This window comes from Trichosurus vulpecula, chromosome 4, assembly GCF_011100635.1.
Source record: "Trichosurus vulpecula isolate mTriVul1 chromosome 4, mTriVul1.pri, whole genome shotgun sequence".
NCBI lineage: Eukaryota > Metazoa > Chordata > Mammalia > Diprotodontia > Phalangeridae > Trichosurus > Trichosurus vulpecula.
This window is the reverse complement of record NC_050576.1, coordinates 105,240,866-105,264,598: the sequence shown is the minus strand read 5'-3', so window position 1 is coordinate 105,264,598 and position 23,733 is coordinate 105,240,866. Positions and strand designations below refer to the sequence as shown.

At 43.9% G+C, this 23,733-nt stretch overlaps 2 protein-coding genes across 3 annotated transcripts in view; both read left to right on the top strand.

The window, feature by feature from the left end:
• The window catches only part of REN (renin), a 31,280-nt gene extending 21,565 nt beyond the window's left edge, over positions 1 to 9,715 (top strand). The window contains exon 10 of the mRNA XM_036756982.1: positions 9,364 to 9,715. Within this exon, the coding sequence (XP_036612877.1) occupies positions 9,364 to 9,525 (162 nt within the window). The 3' untranslated portion in view covers positions 9,526 to 9,715. The remainder of the gene's footprint in view (positions 1 to 9,363) is intronic.
• A 4,790-nt stretch (positions 9,716 to 14,505) lies between these two features.
• ETNK2 (ethanolamine kinase 2) overlaps positions 14,506 to 23,733 on the top strand; it is a 30,278-nt gene continuing 21,050 nt past the window's right edge. Inside the window, exons 1-3 of one of the 2 annotated variants that reach the window (XM_036758312.1) lie at positions 14,506 to 15,162; positions 18,064 to 18,323; positions 22,612 to 22,734. In XM_036758312.1, coding sequence (XP_036614207.1) covers positions 14,674 to 15,162; positions 18,064 to 18,323; positions 22,612 to 22,734 — 872 coding nt within the window. In that variant the 5' untranslated portion in view covers positions 14,506 to 14,673. Of the gene's footprint in view, positions 17,687 to 18,063; positions 18,324 to 22,611; positions 22,735 to 23,733 lie in introns of both variants that reach the window. The other variant, XM_036758313.1, reaches the window with a different exon arrangement.

The following is a 23,733-nucleotide window of genomic DNA, read 5'->3' as shown; positions in this document are numbered from 1 at the left end:
TCTCACATCTCCAAATTCCTTCCAGACACCTCCACCAAAATGTCCCATCAGCATCTCAAACACAACATGTCCAAAATGGAATTTGTTATTTTCCCCCTTAAAACACTCCTCTTCATTGTATATCAAGACTACCAGTTTTTAGTCACCTGGACTCAAAAGTTCTGCATCGTCCTTGTCCTTTGCCTTTCCTGTCCCCACCTCCACCTAATCAATTGCCAGATCTTCTAGGTTATACCTTGCCATCTCTTCCATCCAGGCATCTCTCCTTTCTACTTATACAGACACCACTCTTATTCAGTCCACATCATCTCTCACCTGATGAGTGCAAAAGCCTCTTTTTAATACAGGTTTTTATCGATATTTTCTTTTTCTTACATCGCCATAGTAACTCCAAGCATCCCTCCCCCTCACTTTCCTCCTCCCAGAGAGCCATCCCATATGACAAACAGTATCTTTTTAGAAAAGAAAATAAAAAGTCAGCACAACTGATTGATACATTCAAAAAGTCTGAAAACATGTGCCATGTGTTCATGCGGACCTCCCACCTCCATGAAGGGGTGAGTTGGGGGGGGGTCCTCTTCTGTCTCTTCATTTGAGTCCTGAGTGATCTTTACAATTTTGTTAATTTACTTTTGATTTCTTTGGAGTGTGGCTGTTCTTTCCATTTACGTTGTTGCAGTCATTGCACATATTGTTTTCTTGGCTCTGCTTACCTCACTCTGTGTCAGTTCATATAGATCTTCCCATGCTTCTCTGTATTCATCACATACATCATTTCTTTTTTTAAATTGATTTATTTATTTTCAAGTTTCAACATTCACTTCCATAAGTTTTAAATTTTCTCCCTCTTCCCCCCACCCCCGCCTGCCCAAGACAGCATGAAATCTGATAGGGGCTCTACAGATACATTCCTCTTAAACATATTTTCACATTAGTCATGTTGCATAGAAGAATTATAACAAATGGGAGAAACCATGAGAAAGAAAACAAAACAAAACAAAAGAGAAAAGAGTCTGCTTCACTCTGCATTCAGACTCCATAGTTCTTTTTCTGAACGTGGATGGCATTTTCCATCATGAGTCCTTTGGAATTGTTTTAGGTCTTCGCGTTGATGAGAAGGGCTAAGTCTATCAAAATCAGCCCTCGCACACTGTGGCTGTTACTGTGTACAACGTTCTCCTGGTTCTGCTCACTTCAGGCGGCGTCAGTTCATATAAGTCTTTCCAGGTTTTTCTGAAGTCTACCTGTTTGTCATTTCTTATAGCATAGCAATACTCCATTTTATTCATGTACCACAATTTGTTTAGCTATTCCACCAATTGATGGGAATCTACTTTGTTTCCAATTCTTAGCTATCAGAAAAAGTGCTTCCATAAATATTTTGGAAGATATGGGGACTTTTTTCTTATTGATAACTTCCTTGGAGTATAAGCCCATTAATGGAGTCTCTGGTTCAAAGAATATAGACCTCTTAGTCACTTTATTTGAATAATTCCAAATTGTACCATTTCGCAGATCTACCACCAATGTAGTGGTTCTATACAACTCTCTTCAACATTGACTGTCATCAATTTTTTGTCATTTTTGTCAAATGGCAGTGTGTGAGGTGAAACTTCAGGGTTGTTTTGATGTGTGTTTCTCTTACTATTAGTGATTTGGAGCAGTTTTTCACGTAGCTGTAAAAGCTTTGTAGTTCTTTTTTAGAGAACTGTTTGTTCATATATTCTGACCATTTTATCTATTGGGGAATGGCTATTAGTCCTATGTGTATTTATTAAACATTTATATATCTTAAATACCAAGCTCTTCTCAGAGAAATTGGATACAAGGATTTTTTTGCCATTCAACTATTTCCCTTTTTATCCTATGTACTTAAATGTTGTCTGTACAGAAGCTTTTTCAGTTTCAAGAAATCAGTTATCTGTTTTATCTTTTGTAATTGTCTTTATTTCTTGTTTAATTAAGAATGCTTCTCCTACCCATGGCCACAAGAGATACATGATGTTTCTCTTCAAACTTTTTATAGTTTTTTTTTTAATTTTATGCATCTTTAAGTTCACATATCTATTTAGAATGTATTGCAAAATGTGGTATAAGGTGTTGGTCTAAGCCTAACTTCTACCAGACCGCTTTCCAGTTTTGCTAGCAGTTTTTATCGAATGGAGTTTTCCTAAGGCAATCTATGTTTTCCACTTTGTCAGCATTGGGTTATTGAGTTCCATTGTTTCTGAATCTTCCCCCACCCCCATCTCTCTGTTCTTTAGCCAATTCCAGATAGTTTTGATGACTGCTTCTTTATTAATATAATCTGTGGTCTGGAAGTGCTTTTCCCCCTTTGTCCCTATTTCTTTTCATCATTTCCCTTGATATTGTAGATCTTTAATTTTTCCAAATGAATTTGTTATTATTTTATCAAGTCTTTTAAAGTATCCCCTTGGTAATTTGATTGAGATAGCATTACAAATGTAAATTAATTTTGGTAGCATTACCATTTTTATTATGTTGGCATGGCCTAGCCATGAACATCAAATATTCCTCCAGCTATTTAAGTTCTTTAATTCCTCAAGAAGCACTTCGTAATTGAATTTATGCAAGTCTTTTGTGCATTTTTGGAGGTTGATCCCCAGATATTTTATGCATTTTGTAATTATTTGGGATGGGATTTAACTTTCTATTATTGATTCTCATGTCTTGTTATTATATAGAAATGCTGTTGATTTTTGAGGATTTATTTTGTAGTCTGCAACTTTGCTGAAACTATTGATTGTCTCAGTTAGTATCTTTGCTGATTCCCTAGGATTTTCCAAGAAAGCCTTATGCCATCGATAGAGATAGTTTTATCTCCTCTTTACTCTATTCCTTTAATTCCTTTCTCTTGTCTTATTGTTATTACTAGCATTTCCAGAATGTATCAAATGAAAGTGGAGAGAGTGAGTATCCTTGCTTCTCTCCTGTATTTATTTGAAAAAGTTCTAGTATAACCCCATTGATTATGATGATCTTTTGGTTTTAGATAGATGCTTCTTATAATATTAAAAAAGGCTGTGCCTATACAGCGTTTTTAGCAGGGAATGTTATACTTTGTCAAAGGCTTTTTCTACGTCTTTTGAGATGCTCTTGTGGTTCTGGATGTTTGGGTTTTTAATAACTTTCAGTTGCTGGGTGGCACAGAGGATACAATGATGGCCTGGAGTCAGGAAGACCTGTATTCAAATCCTGACTCAGATGTCTACTAGTTGTATGACCCTGGACAAGTCATTTCAATATCTGTTAGCCTCAGTTTCCTTATCTATAAAATAGGGCTAATAATAGCAGCACCCTTCCAGGATTATTGTGAGGATCGAATGAGACATATGTGAAGTGCTTAGCAAAGAGCCTGGCACAAAGAAAACACTATATAAATGTTAGCAACCATCATCATTACTAATTATTTTCCTAATGTTGAACCATCCTTGCATTCCTGGTATAAATTTTACTTGATCATAATGAATGAATTCTTAGAAAAATCACTGTGATATTTGATAGAATTTTGTTTAAAAATTTTGGGTCAATGTTCATTAGTGATATTGACTTATAGTTTTCTTTTTGTGTTTTTTCTTTCCCTGATTTAAATATTAGGACTATATTTGTCTCATAAAAGGATTCCGGTAGGGTGCTTTATTCCTCAATTTTTGAGAATAATTTGTGAAGTATGGGTATTAACTATCCTTTAAAAATTTTGTAAAATTCTCCTGTGAATTCATCAGGACCAGGGTTTTTTTTTTCCATTTGTAGTTCCTTCATAGATAAATCTATTTCCTTTTCTGAGATTGGGTTATATAAGATCTCTATAAGACCTTCTTATGGTTTGGGTATTTTGTGTTCTTGAATATATTCCTCGATTTCTTTTGTGTCTTTAGTTTTGTTAGCATACAACTGTGCACAATATTTTCTGATTATTTCTTTTATTTCTTCTGATTTTGCTGTGATTTTACTTTGCTCATTTGATATTTTATTGATTTTATTTTCTGCTCTCTTCTTTTTAATCAGATTAGCTAAGGGTTTGTCAATTTTATCACTCTTTTCAAAGAACCAGCTTTTAGTTTTATTTATCATTTCTTGTGGGGGTTTTTTTGTTTCCAGATTCTTTCTTTCCCCTCCAATTTTTAATATCTGTTCTACAAAAGCCTATTAATTGGTCTCCTTGCTTCCAGTCTTTTCCCTCTCTGATATATTCACAACTACTAAAATTATATTCCTAAGGCATGTCTCTGACCCAGTCACTCTTTTTTAAATTTATTTTTTGTTTTTAGTTTACAACACTCAGTTTCACAAGTTTCTGAGTTCCAAATTTTCTTCCCCTTCCTCTACTTCCCCCTCCCCTGCCAAGACAGCATGTAATCCGATATAGGTTCTACATATACCTTCACATTAAACTTATTTACACAATAGTCAAGTTGTAAAGAAGAATTATAACCAATGGAATGAACCATGAGAAAGAAGAAACAAAACCAAAAAAGAAGAAAAGAGCAAATAGTTTACCTCAATCTGCATTCAGACTCCATAATTCTTTCTCTGGATATGGATAGCTTTCTCCATCAGGAGTCTTTTGGAGTTATCTTAGAACCTTGTATAACTGAGAAGAGCCAAGTCTATCAAAGTTAGTCATCATAGATACCACATGTCTGTAATCGTGTATGATGTTCTCCTGGTTCTGCTCCCTTCACTCAGCATCAGATCATGTAAGTATTTCCAGGTTATTATGAAGTCTGACTGCACCTCATTTCTTATAGCACAATAGTATTCCATTATATTCACATACCACAACTTGTTTAGCCATTTCCCAATTGATGAGCATCCCCTTGATTTCCAATTCTTTGCCATCACAAAAAGAGCTGATATAAATATTTTTGTATATACGGATCCTTTTCCCACTTGTATGATCTCTTTGGGATACAGCTCTAGAAGTGGTATTTCTGGGTCAAGGGGCATGCACATTTTTATAGCCCTTTGGGCATAGTTCCAAATTGCTCTCCAGAATGATTGGATCAGTTCACAATTCCACCAACAATGTAATGGTGTTCCTATTTTCTCACATCTTCTCCAGCATTTGTCACTTTCCTGTGTTGTCGTGTTAGCCAATCTGACAGGAGAGATGTGGTACCTAAGAGTTGTTTTGATTCACATTTCTCTAATCAATAGTGATTTAGAGCATTTTTTCATCTGACTATAGACATCTTTAATTTCTTCCTCTGAAAACTGCCTGTTCATATCGTTTGACCATTTATCAATTGGGGCAGTCACTCTTTCACTCAAAAATCTCCCGTGGCTCCCAGCTTCCTAGGCTATTAGCAATTTTCATGCCTTGTATAAACCTCATAGATTACCATACTCCCTTCCCTCCTGGATAAAATGCAGACCTTTCCATCTGACTCCCACGAACCTTTTCTAATTTCATTTTATAGGACTCTCCTGCACAAACTCTGTTTCAATCAAACTGGAAACTCAAACTTCCAACTCCATGTCTTTGTAGAGTCCTTCCCCCATGCTTAGAATTTATACCCTTTCTACCTCCACCCTTTAGAATTCTTGCCTCAATTTAAGACTTAGCTCAAGTACAACCTCCTAAGGAAAACTTTTCCATATCCCCCTTGGTTGTCAGTTCCCTCTCCCCCTCAAATTACCTTGTATTTATTTATCCATGTATATGTTATGTCATATCCAGTACAAAGTGGGCCCCTTGAGGACAGACACCTATAGCACAGTACAACCAATCACATATGGCTTTAGGTTTGCTGAATTGGATTCTAGGGCCTGCTCTCCAACTGGGTAGCTCTGTGACTTCTGACAGCTCATTTCCCCTATCTGGGCCTTAGCTGCCTCCCTCACCTATAAAATAAGGCAGTTGGACTATAATCTCTCTCAATAGTTAGTTCCCAACTTGAAGATTCTATTAAATAGCTCTCTTCCTCAGAGAGCAGAGCTCTGTATAAGGTAGGGCAGGAGAACCTTGACCATGAGGTAGTTGAAAAATAGTTAATCTTTGATTCTGGACAAATTATTTATTTCTCTAACTTCCCTGGTTTCCTCATATAGAAAATGATGGTAGTAATTTTTGCCTTCACTACCTCAGAGCATGTCTAATATAGAAATGTGCTAATTATTTATATTTAATATTTATTATATTTATAATTTATTATACTATAAAAGCATTTGTCTATATTATATTTATAATAATTACTACTTATAAGTATGTCTTATATTTATATTACTATTTTAAAGTACGTCTTTATAATAATTGTTAATATTTATACTATTTATTGTTACTAAGTGCTTCACCAAGGGGCTACTTCAAGAATTTCTTCTGAGAGTTCAATCATTCAATTAAAAATAGTCTAAGATGCCTCCAACTCCTTGAGTAAGCCAAGTACTAAAGAATTGTGCATCTGGGCTGGAGGAGAAGGTATTCAATAATGTAGATATGCCCACAGATACCACTGATTAAGCGTGTAGAGATGGTTTTGTTCAGGACAGGGTCAGTCATCCTAGGTTCTTTTCCCTTCTGAGCTTTAATCTTCTTAGGACCCCTGATCTTTTTCCATCCAGACTAGAAGAAAGTCAATCCTGTACTTCTGGAGCAGAAGCCAGAACTGGATTGGCTATCCTGAGTGGAGTAATAGGAAATAATTACTAACATTAATATGTCACTTTAAAGTTTATAAATCATTTTACATTTATTACTTCATTTGTTGAGATAGCTTTAGGCTGGGAATTTTCCTGGAGGCTATCCCTTCAAATGAGACCATTAGTAGGGGATAGAGGCAGACAGGGGGGAATAATCAGAAATGAACAGCAATGTCTGGATTTATCAGTTTGAGAGGAAACAGGAAGAAGACAGCGGGATTTATGGAGAAGGGATAAACCAAGGTGGTAGAGGAGGTCTAGGGTCCTGAAAAGATGGGTAGGTGAAGAGTTGAGACAGATGCCATAAAGACAAGAGTGTCTAGGAAAGCATATTGCTTAACACATAGTACACAGTTAGGTGGCACCGTGGAGAGAGTGTTGGACCTGGAGTCAGGAAGACTTATCTTTGTGAGTTCAAATCTGGCTTCAGACACGCACTAGTTGTGTGTCCTTGGGTAAGTTACTTAACCCTGTTTGCCTCAGTTCTCTCATCTGTAAAGCGAACTGGAGAAAGAAAAGGCAAATCACTCCAGTATCTTTGCTAAGAAAACCCCAAGTGAGGTCAAAAACAGTTGGACACAACTGAAACAACTGAGCACCAACAAAAGACATTTAATGGTTGATGGATACATGAATGAATGAATGAATGAATAAGAAGCTAGGAAGGGAAAAAGTTAGTGCATCTCAGTCAAAGAAGCTAAACAGGAATTAGAAAGAAGAAACCAACAAAAAAGAGGTTTTATAGGAGTTCTTGAAATGGACATGGATTGGACTAGTTCAGTGATGTCTATCTCGAACAGAAACAGATCTCTGTGGGCCTCGCACTGTTGTTGTTCCGTCATTTTCAGTCACGTCCAACTCTTCGTGACCCCATTTGGGGTTTTCTTGGCAAAGATACTGGAGTGGTTTGCCATTTCCTTCTCCTGCTCATTTTACAACTGAGGAAACTGAGGCAAACAGGATTAAGAGACTTGCCCGGAGTCACACAACTAGTAAGTGTCTGAGGTCAGATTTGAACTGAGGAAGATGAGTCTTCCTGACTCCAGAACTGACACTCTATTCACTTTACCACCTAGCTGCCCTCTGTGGACCTCATATTAACTTCAAAACCCACAAACGAACATTATCTATGTTGTACTGTGTTTTTACTTATTTTGTTAAACATTTCCCAATTATATTTTCATCTGGCTAAGGTAGCACTGGGGAGTTTTACGTGCAGCCCACAGCAGTGAATTTGATACCTCTGAACTAGATAAACTCTAGGGTCAGCTAATAATGGAGATAAATGTGAAGTCTTTCATGTAGCTTCCAAAAATTAGCTTCCCAAGTACAATAATGGGGAGAAGTGGGTAGAAAGTAATTCGACAAAAAGATCAGAGAGATTCTGTGAACTGCGTGCTAAAAACCAGGCAACTTTGGTGATAGAGCAACTCAAAAAACTGATTCAATTTTAGGCTATTTATAATAGTATAAAGGGAGATTGTAGCTCTGCTGCATTCTGCCCTGATCAGATATCAGGAGTGCTGTTTAGTTTGGGGTGGGGGGTATACATTTTAGGAAGAACATTGATAAGATGGAAATTTTCTGTAGAGTGGTGGATGGTTATCATGCCAGAAGATGATCAATTGAAGATACTTGGGGATGTTTACCCTAGATATGACTTTGGGGGGAAGATTGTGGTGGTGGGGAAGTGATAGTTATATTTAAGTGCTTGAAGGGCTGACCTGTGGAAGAAGAATTAAGACTTTTCTGCTGGACTCCAGAGAGAAGGACTAGGAAGGATGGATGGAAGTTGTAAAGGGGCAGATTGAACTTTATAAGTAGCAGGATTGTTGCTGCTTGCTGTTTGTCCTTTGTTCTCGAAAAGGACCATGACATCAGGATGGCGATGCCATGACAAGCAAGTGAATTGTATTTAAGTGAAGCAGGGCTGTGCAAAGTCACCAGCCTCACTTTCTCCTCCAGAGCCATCTGGGATCAGTGGCCAGATATGGATCAGAACAACTGGAGATAACCCAGGATGCAGTGGAGGACCTTGGCCTTTACAAGCTAAGGTCTTTAACAGGTCTAAGTTTGACTGAGGCAGGGACCATTCAGTGGTTAAGCCTTAATAAAAAAAAAAATTGAGGCAAAGAATGGCCTCTTAAGATTTGGGAGGGGAAGACCCTCAGGGTTTCTGGCCAAAACAGAAATAATTATTATTTATATTCATTCTGAGCCAATCAGGGCCCAAACAGCAACCGAGAAGGGCTTGGTTGGGACTAGAATGATTTGGGGTTAAGACTGGTCTTTAAGAGAAAGACAAAACAAAACAAAAGTTTCAGAGATTTAATCTCTGAAGCAAGGTTGACATAAGGAACAATCTCCTAAAACTAGCTAACCCACAGTGGAATGGGCTGATTCAGGAAGCAATGGGTCCCTGCCCCCCACCCCACACACACACTCTTCTAGATTTCTTTTAGCATAAAGCAGTATCATAGATGGGACTCTCATTCGGATACAGGTTGAACTAGATGGTTTCTGAGCTTCTTTCTAACTGAGCTTCTATGATCCTATCCCTTCCAGTTCCAAGATTCTGTGATTTTATATAAACAGGAATTAAATGGAAAAGATTTACCAAAAGCCAGGGTCAGGAGAAGAAGGGGAGAGAGTGATATGGGCTTATTAAGGGGCATTAGTCCAAACTATTTCTCCTTGCAGGATCTGAACAGCCGCGATAATTTCTGCTTGCTAGCCTTCCGTGGCCTGGATGTTCCACCCCCCACAGGACCTCTATGGATTTTGGGAGCAACCTTCATCCGAAAGTTCTACACTGAATTTGACCGGCATAATAATCGAATTGGTTTTGCCTTGGCAGTCTAACCTGCCTTTGCCCACAGCCCAGGTCATGGGGCCAAGAGACAAAGGAAGATGTTGCCTATGGCCTAGCCCACATCCCTATTAGATCCTGTTTTCTCCCTGTTGTCCTTGGTTCTGGGGCAAGTTTCTCCTCTCTATTCCTCTAGGTCACTGTTAACCTTCTGCTTTAATTGAGAATAGAATAAAGTTTCAATGCTCAAAGCTGGTACTGTCTACAGGATGAGAATGGGGTTTAGCAGGAGCTGGGAAGAGAAGCACTACAATGTATTTGGAATGTAAGACAGTGATCATGATGAATTCTTAGACAAATCCATAAAGGCTAATTACCCTGACGTCCAATTGGACACCCTTATCACCCTTTGTTATATGAACATCATACCTTCTTAATTGCAGCCCTGCCCCTTCTCCATCTGTAAGATGTGCAATTTGAGTTGATTTTTCCAGTAGTGGGGAAGTATTTTCTTTGTTTCATGAGTTGTCAAGGCCAACAACTAGGCAGCCTAACGGCAATGAGCCTCTCCATGCTTAACTGGATTCAGTTTTTGGAAAGGGGACTCTTTTGGTTGCCATGCTCTAACCTGGCTCCCTTTGCAACCAAGGGCAAACATTTGAAAATCAGCCAGTCCAAGCAAAAGGTATAACCAGTGACTGGGCTGCATCGCAGGAAAAAGCTTACTGGCTCATACGGGGATTTAAAACAGTTCTTACTGAGCTAATCAAGTCCAGACATGGATGCACGAATATACACATACAGGTGCTCACGTACATAGAACCAGAAACAAGCATATACAGATGCAAAGATATACATGTATCTCATGTGATATATAACGTACCCATGTGCATTCATGACAAAACAAAGGACAAAGTCACTGACACACAGGGATAAGACATATGCACATACAGAATCAGAGAATCTCAAGAGACTTCAGAAATGATCTAGTCCAATCTCATTGCTAAACATAGGAATCCCCTCCACATGACTCATAACTAAGAATTTTCGCATCTGTGGCAAATACCACAAGTTGCATTGGAATCAAACAGCTTGGGACAGGTGCTTATACTTGAAGTGGAGGGAGGGAGACAAGCCTGCCCCGTGATAGGCAGACACAGTTTCAGACAGAGTATTAGTGTGAGGTCAGTGCTGGGGAGGCTGCTGCAGAAGTAGGGAACAAGGTAGGGCAGGGTAGAAACTCACCCTGAAGAACCGTCAGTTAGCATCTTATTTTAAAAAAGAATTATTCTTGTTCACTAAGTGCTAAACTCTGTTGTTTCTATGCTGCTAAATACTACAAGTACTGTCTATACCAGGGGTGGGGAGCCTGTGGCCTCGAGGCCACCTGTGGTGCTCTAGGTCCTCAAGTGCAGCCCTTTGACTGAATCTGAACTTCACAGAACAAATCCTTTTATTAAGGGGATAGACTCTACACCTTCCAAATTCAGTGTCCTAAGACAAAGTCTTGGTAATGTCACCTTAGTCACCTGAGCCTGCCTCTTCGATGAGTCGCTTAAAAGCACAAAGTCAAGTGACAAGAACCACATGCCCCCCGGGTCAACTGCCAAGGCTTTTGTCAAGTCCTGGGTGAGATTTGTGAATTATGCCCCTGTGATACTGTCCCCAAGAGGGATTGGACCTTTTCTAAAATACACATGGCTCAGACGACATCACAAATAAACATACCTCTTGGCCAGAGAAGGCAGAATCTCTAGGCATTCACATTTTGTATATTCAGAAAAAAAAACAAACAATATTGAGAAATCTCTCAGGCCCCTGCATGTTGTGTCCTATCTTTGACTAGGCCCCATAATACAGTACTCAGGAGGATCTGCTACTTCTTCATTGACATGGATGTTCCCTCTAATGAAGCATGTTGAAGACCATCCATACTTGCTCTACCGGTTAGGCCCTCCCATAAATCCACTGCAGGGATTTTGCCTGATGTACTGGGAGCCTACCTCCCATTCACCTGACATAGAATGAATATAAATGGAGCATGAGAGCTATTCAGACATTGGAAAAGTGGTTGACTATTCATTCTACTTGAAGCCTGGGTTCTTCAGACAAATACACAAATTAGCAGATGTTAGCCCAACAGCATAGGGAGCAGTCATCTCTAGAAGAGAGACAAGAACAGATCTATCCTGACTATAATCTTTTCTCTAGTCCTGTCCTCTACCTTGTTTTCATCACACATATACTCCCACCCCCACCCCCACCCCCAGCTGGGACTGCTATCCTCATTAGGTCCATGGCATTAGGTGGACACAGCTCTGGAGTTGGCAGAAATGGAATAGAATCAGACTGAAGGTAAGTACCCTGGCCCCCATTCTTTCCCTTTCTCTTATAAAGAGTTGGTTACTTATCTGTTGATTGGAAAGGGAGAGGGAATGGGGATATCAGGGCCCAAACTGAAAAAAAAAAGTGTGTCAAACATAGGAGATGCTGAATAATTTTTAAAATTCATTTAACAGTCATTCAATAAACATTTATTAAGCATCTGCTTGTTCAAAGAACTGTGCTGAGCACTGGAGGTGATAGAAAGTTTAGAAAAGATAATGTTCCTCCCCTTATGAAGCTTTTAGTCTAGTAGGGGAATCGGACCCAAACATAGATAGCTACAATGAAAAAAAATTATATGATATAATTGAGATTCAGAACCAAGTACTCTGTGAAGTACCAGACTTTCTAGTCACAGCTCTACCAGAAGGGAAGGGGAGAAAAGAGGGGGCTTTTCAGACATAAAGTGTAAGCAAAGGTGGGATAATGGCAGTTAAGGGGGCAAATCTGGAAGGTTTGGTTGGCATCCCTTTGTAGGCATTCATGCCCAACAAAGGTGTTTGAATTTTATTTGAAAAATCTCTAAATATCATTTATTATATAGGATGGCTCCCTGGAAGGGAGAGGAGGAAGGATACTGAGAGACATTCTGGTGATATAAAAAAAGATATCAATAAAATGTGTTTTTAAAAACAAAATGAATATTGAGAAATTATAAAGAACAAGCCTGACCCAAAAGAAGAAATAGGAAAAGACATCCTCCACATAATTCCTCCCTTTATAGATCTGGGAAGTCCATGGGTGTGGAACGTTGTTTATATTGTCAGATTTTTTCAATATGTTGGTTTTAGTTGATTTTGCTTATTTTACTTATCTTTTTAGAATTCTTTGTTATACAGTACAGCTCGCTGTTGAGTAGAAGGGTGGGATACAGAAGGAAATCTAGGTTATATGAAGACAAAACATATCAATAAAATCTTTTCGAATTATTATATATGAAAAAGAAAATCATTAAAGATTTTTGAGCATAGGAATAACATGATCACATCTATGAACAACAAGAAAGTTTGTTCTTGCAGCCCTATGAAGGACGAATGAAACTAGAGAATGGAAGTGGGAAGATTACATGGACATTAATGAAGTTCTATGATATTAGTTGGATGGTAGCAGTGAGAATAGGGAAAAAAAAAAGAATTGATTTGAAGAGGAATTAGAATTAACAGGAAGTAGAATTAACACGACTCAGTCAACTGCCCAAATATATGCTGTGGAGAAAAAAGACCAGTCGAAAATAATCACAACCTTTCAAACAGAAATAATAAAGTCAGAAGGACAAACAGCTTTGGGGGAGGGGCAGGAAGGATAATAATATGTTCGACTTCGGATATGCTGAATTGGAATTATATTGTAGTTACTTAATTATCTCTGTTGTATCCCACTCCCCCGATAGAATGTAAGCTCCTTGAGGGTAAGGGCTGTTTCCTTTTGGTTTTTGGTCTTTCCCCCAGAGCCTAGCATATAGTAAGGCATCTCCTAAATGTTTATTGAATGACTGAACTGAACTGAGATGCTGGTGGGAGGTGGAGGCGGACACGTCCTGCAAGCATTTGGACATTCAGGACTGGAGGTTTAGAGCAAAGGTCAGGACTGGAGATTTGGATTAGATTTAAATTGGTTAAAATGAACTAAAACCCAGTGGAAAGCTTCTTGAACAAAGACCAAGAACGGCAACAGCTTGGGGTCAACAGAGAGGGTACAAGTTGCCATCTTGTCACCCTCCCACTGCAGCTTCACACCTTGTCAGTCATCAGGTGGCTCTGGGGAGGATAGTCAGGTCAGTGAAGATAACAGTGAGCGCTTAGCTCCGGAGCGGGCCCCAGAAGAGCAGCAGCATCTCCAAGGTCCACCACAGCCAGCTTCACTCCAAGTCAGGCTAGCACACGCCCCTCCCAGGAAGCGATTAGTGAGATTAGCTTCAGATCACCAGTCACTCCCAAGTGGAAAGTGAAATGCCGCCTGTCCCTTCGTCTCTGGAGGCCGCAAAGCTTGAGTTAGGGTTTTCCGTTTTGTAATGGGTTTTTTGTTTGTTTTTAAATATTCCTTCCCCCTCCCACGCCCCATCACTTTAACAAGATTGTGGAGTGTCAAGGGCTTCTCTCTAAGGCAGAAAGCTTTGGGCACGGCTGTGGAGGTGCGATGACTCCGCCAGGCAGACTAGAAAAGGAGAGGAGGGTGTCTAAGGTCAAGGGGTGGGTGGGGAGCCACGGGAGCCACTCTTATTGGGTTTAAGAAGTTCAGAGGGGAGTTTCCCCTAGGGAAGGGACTCACTCTAGGTGAGAAATCTGCAGGGTAAGTTTAAGCTGACCTGACTGCCAGCCGGAAGCTCATTCTCCGGCCCTGGCCCAGGAGTCTCTTGGCTTCGTTCTACTACCCGGGCCCTGGCAGCTAGATGCTGAAGCTACTCGGGATTTACACGGAGGGAGCCAGGACCAGTTCTCCCCTAGCAGAGAAGTAACTCCCCCCGGCAGAGCCAAGAGATGGGAGTCCAGGCAAGGCCGGAGAATTCTTGGAATCAGGGGACCCTCAGCGGGGGAGGGGCGGGGAGAGAGGGAGGAGGTGGAGCGGGGGTGGGGCGGAGAAAGCCGGACAGTGTATGCCCCTCCCCCAACCTGACCAACCTTCCCGGGGGGCGTAAGGGGAGCCGCGGAAGGGGGTGGAGGGAGAGGGACTCACTCCTCCACCCCGAGCTCCAGGTTTCTGTTGCTAGAAGACGGTGCAAACCCAGTGAGACCATCCACCATCACAGCAGCTTTCTTCTGGCAGCGGGGGCGGGCTCTTCCTAAGCTTCCCTCCCCCTGGCCCCTGGTCCCCGACCCATGCCTCCGGTTCGTGATGTCACAATCCCACCCGGACCGAGTGTTCCAGTCCCGGTTCCCAGTTGTCCGGCTGGGAAAAAGGAGATTGCTCAGGGGGAGCTCGCTCGTGAGTCATGGACTTCTCCTGGCTCCTCCTCTACCACTCCCACTCCCTCGCTGGCCCCCCCCACAAGGGCTAGCGTTCGCTCCTCGGGCTCCGAGGGGGTGGGGCTGCTGGGAATGGCTGTTCGCCCTTCTCCTCCTCTGCCCGGCTCCCTATTTTACCTGAAGAGGCAAAGATCTTGCCCACAGTGCACATGGGGCATGGAGGAGAAGACAGCGGCGCAGTCGGGGGCCAGCGGGGCCAGCTGGGAGCTGCCAGGCCCCCGGAGGATATCTGCGGTCCAGTACTTCAATACTGCAGTGGACCAAAATCACATCCTTCCCGGAGCCCTACGGCTCATCCAGGAGCTGCGCCCGCACTGGAAGCCCGAGCAAGTTAAGACCAAGGTACGCGGGCGAAGGAAGGTGCAGGCTGGGCGGTGGAGGGGCAGAGCGGATCCGAGAGAGTCGGGGGGTGGGGGAGGAGTACCCCCAACCCCTTTCTTCAGCACCGCCCCCCGCAGGCCAGCCCGGGGAGGGAGAAGCAACACGTTTCTGGGGATGAGGAGGCTGGAGAGGGGACTGGGGGCTGATCCGGAGAGGAGGCGGGGATGCTGCTATGCTGCTGCGTGTGTGTTGGATCTACTAGAGAGCTTCTCTGCAGGAGGCATGGGGTGGGAGGTGGTTGATTTTTTTTTCAATTCGGTTGGGGGGAGCAGAGGAAATACAGGGTTCACTGCATCTTCAGTGGATGGGACTCCCCGATTTCTCTCTCGATTTCTCTCTCTCTCTCTCTCTCTCTCTCTCTCTCGCACTCTCTCACTCTCTCTCACAGAGACACACACACACGAACACGCACACATTCACACACGCGCACACACACACACACACACACACACACGCACACGCACACACCACGCCCCCTCTTGCTTGTTTCTGCCATGCTCTGTAGGAGAGGGTTCCACTGCCTGGGGATGCCACCGTTGCTCGATCGTATCCGGTGTGTCTGGCATATACACCGGGTATTAGAGGGCTAACTTTTTCTGGGAACCCCAATTGCACTCCCCAAACCCGTAGTCTTTTCCATCCAAAGACCATAGTCCCAGAGTTCTTGCCTTGTCTTAACTGCGTACTCTCAGAAACCAGCATTCCTAGCTATACCTCCCTTGGCAAGAGACACAGTCTCCCTAAGATTAGGTTGGCTTCACCAACATGACTTGTAGGCAAGGAGAGCAGTGGAAGGTGACGAGAGGAGCCCCAAATAGAGTATAGGATGCCTCTTACCTAAGATTCTCCGGCTGACACATCTTTTCTCCAGAAAAAGGCATCACCTGTGTGCACACACCCCATCCCACCCTCAGGGCCTGCTCATTGAGGGGAGAACATCCAGTCTTCCCCAGGAGGAATGCTGAAGGCTGAATCCCTCCAACTTCTTTCGTAAGAATGGCAGGACACTCTGTACCAGTGGTTATGTGAGAACATTGATCAAGGAGCGGAAGGTGGGGAGAGGAGTCAGCCATAGCCCCCAATAGAGCATATGATGACTCCTACCCAAGTAGAGCCAGACTGACTCTTTAGCTGACATATCTTTTCTCCAGGAAAGGGCATCACCTGGATGCACACACCCTATTCCACTCCAGGGCCTGCTTGTTGAGAGGAAAATGTTCAGTCTTCCCAGTAGGAATATTAAAGGCCAAGTCCCTCTGACTTGTTTCATAGGATTGCAGGATACTATGCTCCAGTGGTTATGTTGGAACATTGACCAAGGATTGGAAGCTGCTATGAAGGTCCAAGGTGGACTATGGAAAGTGACATTCCAGAATGGGGAGAACTTCTGTGTGTGCCTGCATAGTTGATGTGCACTAGGGAGGGCTCATTAGAGGAAACAGGCAATGTACACGTAGTAGAAAGAGCAGTGACCTCAGAGTTAAGAGACCTGACTGGGTTCTTCTAGCCCTGACTCTACCATTAACTATGTGGCCTTAGGCCAATAATGAGGTCTCTGACTCCCAGTTTCCTCTTCTGTGAAATGAGTAAGTTGCCACCATCTCTTAGGTTTCTTCTAACTCTAAATATTCTTATTCAATGAAGTACCTAAATTCTGTGCTCTTCTGTGTGCCTTGCTTCCCCCTTCATAATCTTGGTGAGATCAGTCCCTGTGGGCTATCTGTGCAACCTTGGGAATAATTGCCTTCTCTCCAGCTAAGACAACGTGCAGGTGTCTCATTGACATTCCGATGACATTGCTCCCTGCTTCAGACAACCAGCTGAGTAAAGGGTAATACTAGTATTCTATAGCACTTTAAGACTGACCCTGAGATTCCCTCCATCAACCTTATGAGGTAGGTAGTACAAATATTATTTTCTCCGCTTTACAGATGAGGAAAGTGATACACTCAGGTTAATATCATATAGCCAGTAAGTGTCAGAGCTGGAATTTGAACATGAAACTTCTGAGTCCAAGGCTAGCATTCGTTTAGCTCTAGCTCAGAGAGGCCCCTGACTGAAGGAGGTCCTGCTTTGCTCCCTCTGCCCATCCTGTTTGTCTTTGAGCTAACTTGAAGGAAGGAATCCAGTTGAGGATAAGGGAGGGGAATAAGGACCTAACTACTACGGAACCCCAAAACTCTCTCCATCTGGAGGCCCAAGCTATATGGAAAAACCAACCAGCACTGAAGATAGCATGGCCAATCTGCCATTTTTATAGGCTCAGCCATAGTTGTCTGGCACAGCCGAGGCACTGATTGGGTTGGGGAAAAATAGAGAGGGCACTGGCGGGAAGAAAATATCCAATGGATTTTTTGGAATTATAGTGATTAGTCTCCACAAAAGTCCTACTCTGATCCCTCATCATGGCCTGAAGATGACCGGGTTCTCAAAGACAGCAGGAAACAAGCTCTGGCAGATCCTCCTAAGCTGAGAAGGCTTCCAAGTATGAGCCCCATCATGGACTGTCTGTTGTCTGAGGGCTGTCCCAGCTAAGCTAAGAAAGGCTCAATAGAATAGAAGGTTGACCACCAGGGGATGGATCATTTTGGCCACAGCACCGCAAAACAAACAATTCAGTAACTACTAAGGCAGGGAGAGGATACAATTCATATCAATTGGAGGGAATACCCATACTGACCGAATCCTGGATCTTTTGGAAAATTTGAAATAGCAATGTTGATGTAGACTCTATTCCCATTAGCACACAAATTAACAGTGACTCCATTGAAACTCTGAGTGGGGATGATGGGGCTGGGAAATCCAGCAGCCCTTCTCCTCCCATCCCTCTCAGCACCCCTCCCCCTTTCCTTCATTGTATAGCGCTTCACTGATGGGATCACCAACAAGCTGGTGGCCTGCTTTGTGGAAGATGACATGAGGGATGCAGTGCTGGTCCGTGTCTATGGGGAGCGGACAGAGCTTCTGGTGGACCGGGAGAATGAGGTCAGGAACTTCCAGCTCCTTCGGGCCCATGGCTGTGCACCCAAACTCTATTGTACCTTCCAAAATGGCTTGTGCTATGAGTTTCTCCCAGGCATGGCTTTGGATCCTGAGCATATCCTCGAACCCCGGCTCTTCAGGTGAGGCGGGCTTGGGAGTACAGGGAGAGGTTGGGTAAAATTTGTATTGGTGGTGGGGAACCACTGGGCTCAGAGATTGTATATTTATAATACACTTCTGTCTGGTCTCATCTTAGGCCACTGGAGTTGTAAGCTCTTGCCTACTTCTTGGCCAGCAGGGCAGGTTCAGGGATATGGGGTAGAGGAGAATGAGATAGAAAATGATAAAAAAGAACCCTGGTTTCTTGGGTATGTTTTGTTTGAGTCGCTGCAAAGGGCAAGGAGTTCAAGGAAAGGAAGGCTGCATCCCGACCCCAACCTCTAGACTTACCCACATCCCTTTAAAACCTTAGAAATGTCTCACTCACTCATTCAACATGTTCTTTCAGCAAAAATTTGAGTGCCCACTATGCCCTAGGCATTATATCCGTATCCCTACAGTGCTTGGCATTTCTCTCCCCTCCCTTCCCCTTGACACTAGCCCAGGTATGTATGGAAATTGGGACCCATCCCAGAACTGGTATGCACTCCAGCTGAGCTCTACCTGGGGAGGGCTATACAACTCCTCCCAGGCTGGGCTTTCCTCCGGATCCCTGAGCCTGGGGATGCTGCAAGCTGGGCTTTCCTCCACAAAACCCAGATTCCTGTACTTCATTATTTCAAGCCCAGATGTAAGCTACTACTGGGCCAGGGATCCTATAGAAAGGGGGCTTGGAGATGCTCTTAAGCATGCTCCTCCCTACTATTCCGTTGGACCCAATGCTAAAGGCCAAACTGGGAAAGGTCGAAGAGGAAGAGCCTGAATTCTCCCCAATGTACACCAAGCTGACCCTCACGTAATAAGCTGATGAGAAGAGTAGCATACTTAGGTAAGCCATCAGGCATTGTTAAGAGGCCGTACAGTCTAGTGGTTCTGGGTTCTAATTCCAGTTTTGCACCTCACTCCTTATCACTCCCACTGGGTCAAGTCCCTCCTTTCACTCTCTTGCCCCAGGCTGGGCAGTCTCTTCCCCTCTCTGTTCATTCTCAGTTTCCGTAGTCAAATGAAGGTGTTCATCTCCAGGGTTCCTTCGGTCTCTAAATTCTTACTATCACTCCTAGACGCATTGGGGGATGGGTTCTGGGGCAACAAAATCTATGCAATCTGGAGAGTTAGTCCTGGGAGCTCCTGGGGCCTTGGATGCGAGGGAGGATTGGGAACAAGGGTCCTGCTGGTTACAAACCAAGAGACACACATGAGTAAGTCTCTTTGGGGGAAGTGAGAAAACACAGAAGCCGCAGCAAGGGCTTCTCTACCTTGTCCTTTGGGGAGGACACCTCTGTGAGGGTAACTGATTAGTCATAGGGTACTGGAGAATTGCAAATGTTTGCAAAGAATTTCTTCAGAAAATCACCCATAAGGAAGCCAGTGAAAGTTGTTTTCACCTCTTCAACCCCACCCCTGCCTTAAAGTTGAGGTCTAAGAACAGGAGGGTCTGACTGGCACGTGGGAACAGGGAGTATAGCAATCCCTGAACCTGGCCCTCATTTGTGCCCCAGCCCTGTTCAGTTCTGCTGGGGCCAGGGTGGGGGGTGGTAGAAAGCTGCCAGGAGCCTTTTCCTAGCATCCATCCCTCCCAGCTCTGAATCAGGGACTCAAACATTGCAGAAACCTACCACTCCCACCCCCACCTGGGAAGACAATTGCTGTCTGTCATCCCTGATGGGAGAGATTACAGTTGTCAGGCTAGAGAAGGGATTTAGGTTAGGTAGCAGGAAGAACTTTCCTCTTTGAGAGAGGAAGAAAAGGAGGGGCGGGCTGGCACTAGTCGGGACCAGTTAGGCCTCCTCCTTCCAAGATCTTTCCCCAGAGACACCTGTCTGGGTCAGGGTAGATCCACCTGCCTAGAGGCAGGAGAAGAGAGAGGATGACCCCCAGAAGTGCTGGTCACCTGGGGAGACCTCTTTCTCTGCCTGCCCAGGCTTTACAGCTCCAAAAATGCTGAGTGCAGATGTCACGCTCATTGCTATTCCAGACAAGAGCTCCATTGATATTCAAGGAAACGCTCTGTGTAGAATCTTCCTCTGGGAAAGGAGATGGGGAAGAGCTGTGTTCTCAGGTCTGTTCCTCTGGCCCCGTGGGAGAGGAGCACTGGCCCAGCTTTTCTCCTCCCACCCTGAAGCCTCCTCAACCTCTGAAGCTGGCCTTGATCTCTCTAGTCCTCCATGGCCACCCCTCCCGCCCCCACCTTTTCTACTGTACACAGAGAGAGATGGGTGGGGGAGGGGGACAGCAGAGGTGGTGGTCTCCCCCTCAGAATGCCCAGGGTTGCCCCTTTGCCTCTGGGGGGCACTGTCAGCCCTGCTGCCTCCTCCTGGAGCCAGGCACAGAGCGGGAGCTGGGGAGGGGGGCAAGAGAACAACATGGTAACAAGGTTTCAAACAGCAAATGCCTTTGTTGTGCTCAGCCCGTGATTATTATCCAAGCAACAGGCAAAGGCAGAGAAGCAGAATGTTGGAAGCTTGAGGGGTGGTGTTGGGGGGGGGGGGTAGTGAGATGATAGAGGGGGATGGGCCCCAGAACTGCAGGGAGAGCATGGTGGTACCCAAAGGGATCCTAACTGTCTGGCAGGGCCCCAGGCTTTAGGGTGGCAAGTCTTTCCCCTGACTACCCTCGGGCTCTTCCCAGTTTCCCCCTCTTCTTCTGTTCCCTGCAGCCCTCTCCCTCCCAGGACCTTGGACCCAATCCACAATAGAGCTCGAAATAAGAACGTGGGCTTGTTGTGTGTCCTTGGCACCCTGATGCCAACATCAACTCCCCTTGGCTGAGGAGAGGCTGCCTTGGGCCTACCTCCCTGCCTTGGCCAGCCTGATAAGAGGCGGGCACTTCCTGCCTGGTACCCCTCCCTTGGAATGAAGCATGTGTGTAGAGAGCCCTGAGGAGGCTGGGCAGGAGGGATATTCCCCCGATGCCAAGTCCCCTCTCCAGCCTCTCCCCTCACCCACTTATTCTTATGTGAGGCTGGACAGAGAGCCATTATAATAGTAATATAAGACCATTTATGTACTGCATATATGTATATATACACATATAACTTTACACAGGTTAACTCATCAGATTCTCATGACAAGTTGTCATTATTATGTACAGATGAGGAATTAAGGCTCAAACCCAAGTCTCCTGCCTTCAAATCTAGCACTCACATTGTACCAGGCAGTCTTGTTGTGTCTGGGGGTCCTGACCTCATGGGCAGTGCCCACCAGTGACTACTGTCACTGTTTTACAGATGAGGAAACTGAGACCCAGAGAGATAAAGTGACAAAGGGGGCACGTAGCTGTTAATTATGTGACCTGGGACTTGGATCTGGGTCTTCCGATTCCTAAGTCCAGCATTCCTTTTACTGTGCCACGATAATAATTAATAATAATGATAATAAAAATAAGTACTTACTATGTGCCAGGAACTATTGCTTTACAAATATTATCACATTTGATTTTTGCAACAACCCTGAGATGTATGTGCTAGCCCATTTTACAAATTAGGAAATGAGGCAGAGAATAAGGGACTTGCCCACCATCATCAAGCTAGTAAGTGTCTGAGGCTGGATTTGAACTCAGGTCTTCCTGACTCCAGGCCTGGTAATCTATCCACTGCACCACACAACTGCCTACTGTATGGCATTGGGCAAGTAAGTCATTTAGCCTTGCTGAAATTAATTTCCCCCTATGTAAAATGGCACTAATGATACTTAAACCACCAAACTCCCAGGGCTGTCATGAGAAGCAAACTTTACACACCTTAAGATAACATATAAGTAATTTAAACTTTGTTTTTATGAGTCCAAATCCAATGGTTTTCTGGTACACCATCCTGGCTGCCATGAATCCATGTGAGGTGGTGAGGGAAGAACGGTTAAAAGAGTAGAAAAGACTTACCGAATGAAAAAAACAATGACTTCCCTGAAGGTCCTGGCCCATCAGCTCTAGTATTAGAGCTGGAAGGGACCTTCATTTTACAGCTGAAAAAGCCAAGGCCCCCAGAAGGGCACTCAGCTTGCCATTAAATTGTACATCTAAAGATTCCTTCCTCTTCCCTGGTTCCAACTTTGGAAATGGAATGGGAACCTCAAGCCTGAAGGTTCCATTTTATTCTTCTGTCTTGCAAAAGTTCAGGGTCCTCTTGTTCCAAATAGCAAGTGGGTGGTCCTCCTTAACCCTTTTCACTTTCTGGTTCAGAAAGCAATGGAGGTGGGATGGAGAGGAGTGGCATGGGGGTATCAAAGTGTGAACAACCTCCATGGTGACCCTCATGTTTGTGCTTTACTATAGGCTGATTGCCTGGGAAATGGCAAAAATCCATGCCATCCATGCCAACGGCTGTCTGCCCAAACCTGGCTTGTGGTCCAAAATGTACAGATATTTCACTCTTGTCAAGGATTCTTTCAACTCCAGGTAAAGAAAGGAGCTGTGATCAGGAACCCCTCTCCTACTCTACCCAAATTAGGTCTGGTTTAGACTCCTTACCCTGAGTGGACTTGGGAAATCAGAGCCTAAAACCCAAAAGAAAGACAAAAATCCCTGAACCATAGATCCAGAGCTGACAGAGACCTGAGCCGCAGTGAGGTTAAGTGATTTACCTCAGGTCACTGGAGGTAGGTAGTAAAGCCTCAGAAATGAGGTGCTAACTCTCATTTCTAGCTATTTTCCACACCTCTCCTTTGAATTCAGAGGCTATTTGTTTATCTTTTGCTAGAAGTGAGCTGAGCAGAGAGACCAAGTTCATGTCAGGCTCTTGATTGACTGACAGCCTAAATCTTTTTTGATTTCCAGAATGCTTTTCTGTTCCAAGGTCTTTCACCCCTGTCTGGTGAAATGCTATCTGGCCTAATGCCTTCTGAGCAGGATTGAGAAGGTCAGGAAAGGGATCTTCTATTTTACCCAAGAGGAAGTAGAGGTTGAGAGAATTTGGTTAGGGGAGTGTCTGAGGTCCCTTACACAAAGAGTCAGTGATTGAACCCAGGTCTTCTGATGGGCTTCTCCCTCCACTGATCACCTAGATAAGAGCCTATGGCAGTAGAGTGGGGATGAAGGGGAAACAGGATTGGGATTCTTCAGCGAGCAAGTCTATTCCCCTCTACCTACACAGGCTGATCATCTATCCCACCTCCAGGCTCTAGACCCTACCCATCTCAGACAGATAACTAACTCTCTTCTCCTTTCCCCTCTCTAGGGAAGGAAGTGCCACTATCCATCTGCCATATCCCACCTTTCCCTGAGAGTCCTTCAGCTTTTTAAATCCTTCCCTAATTTTCCCTAATCCATAACCCTGAGGCTCCTACTAATCCCCCCAAACCTTGTTCTCTTCCTCCCTGCCTCCCTACCACCAACAGAGAAAGGATGAAAGGGTCTTCCTTTTCCTCCAAGACAACAGCCTTCTCTTTTGTCTCTTCC